Source organism: Mus pahari, chromosome 1, assembly GCF_900095145.1.
Source record: "Mus pahari chromosome 1, PAHARI_EIJ_v1.1, whole genome shotgun sequence".
In the NCBI taxonomy this organism is placed as follows: domain Eukaryota; kingdom Metazoa; phylum Chordata; class Mammalia; order Rodentia; family Muridae; genus Mus; species Mus pahari.
The window spans coordinates 96878752-96885399 of NC_034590.1; the positions used below are offsets into that span (position 1 = coordinate 96878752).

The 6648-nt window shown below is 44.5% G+C and overlaps 1 protein-coding gene across 1 annotated transcript in view; it reads right to left on the bottom strand.

Annotated features, from left to right (window-relative positions):
- Nucleotides 1-666: 666 nt before the first annotated feature.
- Znf764 (zinc finger protein 764) overlaps nucleotides 667-6648 on the bottom strand; it is an 11544-nt gene continuing 5562 nt past the window's right edge. Inside the window, exon 4 of the mRNA XM_029548209.1 lies at nucleotides 667-1620. Within this exon, the coding sequence (XP_029404069.1) occupies nucleotides 1268-1620 (353 nt within the window). The 3' untranslated portion in view covers nucleotides 667-1267. The remainder of the gene's footprint in view (nucleotides 1621-6648) is intronic.

Below are 6648 nucleotides of genomic sequence, written 5' to 3' on the forward strand. Positions count from 1 at the left end.
AGGGCAGGGTGAGCACAACCTGCTTCCTACTTGGGGTAGGGTCAGATATCTGCCCCAGGGGCCTCCTCCTGACTGGGAATATTCTTCAAGCTGCTTCTTCTCCCAGGCACAGAGGAAAGGCCAACAAGGTGATAGGCAGGAAGAACTTTTTTTTTTTTTTTTAGGTTTTTCGAGATGGTTTCTCTGTGTAGCTCTGGCTGTCCTGGAACTCACTCTGTAGACCAGGCTGGCCTTGAACTCAGAAATCTGCCTGCCTCTGCCTCCTGAGTGCTGGGACTAAAGGCGTGTGCCACCACGCCCGGCAGGAAGAACTTTAAAAGCCATAACAAAATACAAATGAACAGCAGAAATCGTTTATGGGTTTTTTGTTTCTTTCCTTCTTTTTCCTTCTATGCCATCCAATTTCATACACACCCTCCTTGATTCAGAAAATCCTAAATTCCACTGTCTTCTAGAACTGGTTCTCTCTTTCCAACACTGAAATCAAGACATGGGAGCTGTAGCCGTGACCTGATCTGAACTTCGTGTGTGTGTGTCTGTCTGTCTGTCTGTAACTGAGGGCAGCCTTAAACTTCTGACATCTGTGTGTCACCAGCTACCAAGTGCTGCAGCCAAGCACGTGCCAGCACACAGTGTACAGAGTACTGAGAATGGACCACACAACTGTTCTGTCTTGTTTGCTTGGCTGAATATTTTGGATTTTTTTCCAGAGAACCTAGAAACTTAGGCCTTTGTTACTTTGCTTTTTAAACCATAATTACAGTTGTAATTTTATTTAGTTTTAGATTCAGTCCCAGGTGACCCAAACTGGTCTCAAATTCCTGCTCTTCCTGTCTCCACCTCCCCAGTGTGGGCATCACAGGCAGGAACCGCCACACCAGGCTCTTGACCAGTAACTCAATCCTGGAGAATACAGCAGGCTCAATCCACACAGAGCCATCAACTTCAGCCTCTGCATTAAAGAGACTTCAACGAGGCTCTCTTCATCCTCAGGCCTCTCAATACTTCCGAGCCAGGAAACTGCCCTACTTCTCATAGAGCTCTAGTGGGGTTGCCCAGCCCAGCCCAGCCCAATAGATGCAAAGAGACGTAGATACCAAGTGTGTGCAGATGCACAGGTGCATCTGGAAACCACTTAGAAGACTGACGGTGCTCAGACCAGCACTAGCTGGACTGACTGTGACTTCCGGAGGTTGCCATAGGTTCAAGCCTCTGGGCCTCAAACAATGTACATATCTTACCCTCAATGCTGGCACCTTTAAGACCATCACCCGCACTTTTGGAATATCTCTGCGTAATGCTGGAAGCCCACAGGTGGATCTGTGTCCTCTTGGCTAGGGTCCAGGGATATTGATAACTGACTGGCTTTTTTGTCCTTATGGCCTTTAGCTCCTGGTCTATGGACCCACTGGTGACTTGTCATAGCTGACTTTGTGCGAAACTGCCTGCCACANTGAGGGCAGGGGTAAGGACGCTCACCAGTGTGGGTCCGCTTATGGGCTGGAATTTCAGAGCTCTGGCGAAAGCAGCGTCCACAGTCAGGGCATGAATAAGGCTTTTCACCTGTATGGATGCGCATGTGGCGCCGAAGATATTTGGAATCCGCAAAGGCTCTGCCACCTGCTTGTGGACGTTGTACATCGTGGTGCGGAGCCTAGTGCGCACCACGATGTACAACGTCCACAAGCAGCTGCCCAGNGTTGCATCACTTGACTTCCTGCACCAATGTCTTCTAGCCCTCATCCAAAATGGCCACAGAGTCTACAAGTGCCAGTCTGAGAACAAGTCCCAGGCTGACAGGCCCACGTGGGAGAGACTCCCTGCCTGTGAGGACCACATGCAGTTGAGGGTTTCATGGGCTCAGGAGACCCACAGCCCTCTCAAGGTCAGCTAGGTGGAAGCGGCCTGTGAATAGATGTTTAGTATTTTATTTGTGGTCAGTGTATTATGGCGTTGGAAGCAAGCCTGTGGAAGGACAGCTGTTATAAGCTAGAAAATGAAGCAGGCCTCCAGTTGGGGTGGTTCCACCAGCTTGGTTTACAAATCTCTAATAGTTGAGGAATACTGACTGCTCCTGATACAGATTTGAGATCACAGAGATGATCTTTGATCAGCCAGGACACCTGGGACCCTCCCGACCTTCTAATCTTCTAAAAGGTTAGATGTAAACCTGCCATCTGGATTTCTCTGCCTCACTCTTAGGAGGGAGTTGAGATTTCTGGGCTGTTTGTGAGAGTCCGGGGAGGAATGAGGTTCTACTTAGAGTCAGGCTTTAAGTCTGACTCATTGTTATTTTAATATAAAAATAACTACCTATGAAAGGAATATCATCTCTATTTGTCATCATTGAGAGCTGTTTGTGCTTTATAAAAAAGAAAAAGAAGCCAGGGATATTGGTGGAGGCACAGTATGATGTAGGTGAATGGAGTGCCTCTGCGGGTTCATGCTCAGGCATCCATTCCCCTGAGAGACCAGCTAACAATGGTACAGTATAGAATAGAGTTTATTTAAGGCATGCGGAGGGGAGTTGATAGCTTAATAGAGACAGAGGCAGGGAGACAGAGAGATAGGGAGAGAGAGAGAGAGAGAGAGAGAGAGAGAGAGAGAGAGAGAACACATGTAGAGAGGGGGACAGGGGAATGGGAAGAGGGGGAAGAGGGTTAGAGAGCAAAAGAGCAAAAGTAGGGAGCAAGCAGTTCCTTTATAATGAGTCAGGAATATCTGGCTGTTGGCAGGAAACTGGGGCAGAGCCTAGAAGAAATGCGAACATTTCCCCATTTTGGTTTAATTAANAAATGGAAAATTAGAAAGAGGTGATGGTGAAGCAGGAATAGGGTTGTCATGNTGTCTGACTACTTCCTGCTGACTTTGGGGTGACATGTCTCTGGGAAACCTAAGAAAATGGGTATGGGGAATTGGTCCAGTCTTAGGAGAGTTGGCTGTTTCCTTGCTGTCCAGGGTCTGTGGAACCATCTGTGAACAGAGAGGAAGGAGCAGGCCCAATAGGTGCATCTGTGCCTGTGAGAGAAGACTGGAGCACCTGTGGGTTGCTTCTCTGGAGCTGTCCTGGATGTAGTAAATGGCTGGACTTGACAAGATGCTGATACATACACACACATACAATCACACAGATGCATGCACACACACACACACACACACACACACACACACACACACACACACACACACAAACACCAGGTAGAGAATAAAGTTAAATAAGTTTGGGAGAGTAACATCTTTTCTTAGGAAATTACTTGAGGGAATGCCTCCATGAGATCCAGCATGGTAAGGCATTTTCTCAATTAGTGATCAATGTGGAAGGGTCCATTGTGGGTGGTGCCATCCCTGGGCTGATAGTTCTGGGTTCTGTAAGAAAGCAAGCTGAACAAGCCAGTAAGCAGCACCCTCCATGCCCTCTATATCAGCTCCTGCCTCCAGGTTCCTTCCCTGTGTGAGCTCCTGTCCTGATTCCCTTTGGTGATGAACAGCAGTGTGGAAGTGTAAGCTGAATAAACCCTTTCCTCACCAACTTGCTTCTTAGGCATGGTGTTTTGTGCAGGAATAGAAACCATGACTAAGACAGGTAGCAAGCGAGAACCTAGGCTATTGATTGGCAGGTGTACTTATCTGGATGGGATCTATGTGGTCCAGGGGAGGTAGATCTGATTGGGTTTCCAGTAGCTTATAAGTTTATAAAAGAGATAGAATTGTTAATAACATGAACAGTCTTTAAGATGAGGTTAGGGAAGACAAAAGCTTTCCTGGAGCAGAAGGAACAAGAAGGAATTTTCCTTCTGTCTAGGAGAATGAATATATCACATTTAAAAGACAAAAAAAATTTAAAACCTTGACCTTGTCAATATAGTTGATCTTACAGTTTTAGTAAGAGAAACACTTTACTAAGACCCTAGTTAAAAGACAACCAAAGGAAACTGTGTTTGAGCATGATAGCTGATAGTGTAGATTCAGCAGGAGAAACAATTTCAGCTCATCTTAAAAAGCAAGCAAAAAAGAAAACTTAGAATTTGAACCTGTGTTTATACAGTTGGATCAAAGAGTGGAATGTTCTGTTAGAGTTAGGCTAATTTATAAGAACTTTGCCGATTAATGTTAGGACAGTGGCATAGCATGGAGAGGAACTATGACACATTTAGTCACTGGAAACTGAGTTTAGATAGGGAAGTAATCTGAAACCTTTTTTTTTTTTTCTTCCTTATCTAGTGATGGGGCTAAAACGGTGGAACTGCTTGTGGACGTTGTACATCGTGGTGCGGACTAGGCTCCGCACCACGATGTATAATAACATGAACAGTCTTTAAGATGAGGTTAGGGAAGACAAAAGCTTTCCTGGAGCAGAAGGAACAAGAAGGAATTTTCCTTCTGTCTAGGAGACTGAATATATTACATTTAAAAGACAAAGGAAATGTAAAACCTTGAACTTGTGAATACAGTTGATAATATAGTTTTAGTAAGAGAAACATGTTAAGTCCATAGTTAAAAGACAACCAAAGGAGACCGTGTTTGGGCATGATACCAGATAGTGTAAATTCAGCAGGAGAAACACATTATAATAAAAGGCAATCAATGAAACTTAGAAATTGAACCTGTGATTATAGAGTGGAATGTTCTGTTAGAGTTAGGCTAATTTATAAGAACTATACTGATTAATGTTAGGACAGTGGCATAGCATGGAGAGGAACTATGACACATTTAGTCACTGGAAACTGAGTTTAGATAGGGAAGTAATCTTATCTCTGTAACTTTTTAAAAATTTATTTATTATTATAAATAAGTACACTGTAGCTGTCTTCAGAAGGGGGCATCAGATCTCATTATGGGTGGTTGTGAGCCACCATGTGGTTGCTGGGATTCGAACTCAGGACCTTCGGAAGAGTAGTCAGTGCTCTTACCGGCTGAGCCATCTCTCAAGCCCCAACCTTTTTTTCTTAATTATCTAGTTATGGGGCTAAAACGGTGGAAGAAAAGGGAAGAAAGAAGAACCCATGAAGATTAATCTCAGCTGTAAACAATGCCCTGTCAGACCCTGAATTGAGGCAGGCATCGATAGAGACCTTAGAATTTGAAAATTCAAATACCAAATGTTAAAAAAACAAAACTAAACGTCAAAGGTGCGGGCAGCAGCTATGAATGAGTGGATAAGGGGAACAACCAATACTGGTTCTAAGGTGCAGTATGCTAATATCAAAGGTCGAGGTGTAGCTAGGGGTCTCCAATATCAAACTGCCCAGTGTGTCAATTGCAGGGAATGCAGTCATTTGCAAAGACACTATGACCAAGCCACTAGAGGTCTCAGATCTCAAAATGCTTGGCACTTTAACTGTGGGAAATATGTTCATTTGCAACAAAAGTGTGAACAAGGCATCTCTAAGGCAACGGTTCATCTCAGTACACACCAGAAAGCAGGTCTAGATGTCTGGGTGTGCAGGCAATGTGTTAGGTCTGCCATGGGACCGGTGAGTGCGGGTGAGAGAGAGAGTCAAGGTAATGTCTTAGCATCAGGAAATAGCCTTGGGGCATGGATCTGTCACAGATCAAAATATGGGCTACTTGTCCCTTGTCAGCCAAGGAGGAACATGCAGACCCCAACACCTCACCTGAGTAGTGCAGTTCTAATGCACGCTACAACAGGCAGGGTGGCTCTGGAGCAGGCCGCAGATAACTCTCTTACTCTATCCCCCAAGAGTCAGTGTTATAAAATATCTACTGGAGTTTATGGTCCTTTGCCCTCGGGGACAGTAGGAATGATCTTGGAAGCAGTGGAGTGAGTGACTTCCCAGGGATTATTGTGCATTCAGGAAATATAGCTGAAGATTTCAAATGAGAAACTAAATTTATGATATATGTAAAAAAAAGATGCATTTTAATGCAGGTGAAAGGATTGCTCAACTGCTGTTTTCCTGCTCCAAAGGCAAAGCCACTTCAGTGGAAAGAGCAGGAGAGATTCCTGAAAGCCTTGTCCACTGACCCAAACGTTGCTCACCTCATTCATACTGTCTCTGTTTATGATTTCCTGATATAGACACCACAATTAATGGCTTCAAACAGAAGTAAGGAAATATAGTGACAATTTTGCCATTTTGGATTCCTTAAAAGACACAAAAGCATTGTAAGAATGTTTTAATTTTAACCCCAGGTGTGGGATGTGGGTCTGCTTCAGATTGTCCACAACTGCTGACTAAAACTTCCCTCCTGCTCTGACAGGGGAGTGATTTTGCCAACTGCAGGTACTTTCTGTGATTGTGTGACGATTGGCATTTTGGGGACTTTTCAGAGGGTCTATAGATGCTAGGACCCCGAGAGGGCATGTGGTTAGTTGGTTGGGGTCTGTTAAGTGGTTGTGTGCAAGGAAGAGGGAAAAAAAGGAATTAAGTATTCTAACAAATATCAAACTTGCCCCAATGAACTCAAGGTCCCTAGTAGCAGAACCGTTCTAAGGATGACATCGCCGAATTTCTGATACCTGAGTTATTCAGGGATCTCTTTCCTTTTCTCTCTCTCTACCCTGTTTTTCTTTCTTATGTAGTGCTAGGGGGCTGCAAGGGTGGAAGAAATAACCCACAAAATAGCTGGGGATTGAATTTGGATACTCAGCTTTACAAAGTACTAACAGTTGCCTTCACAAGCTCC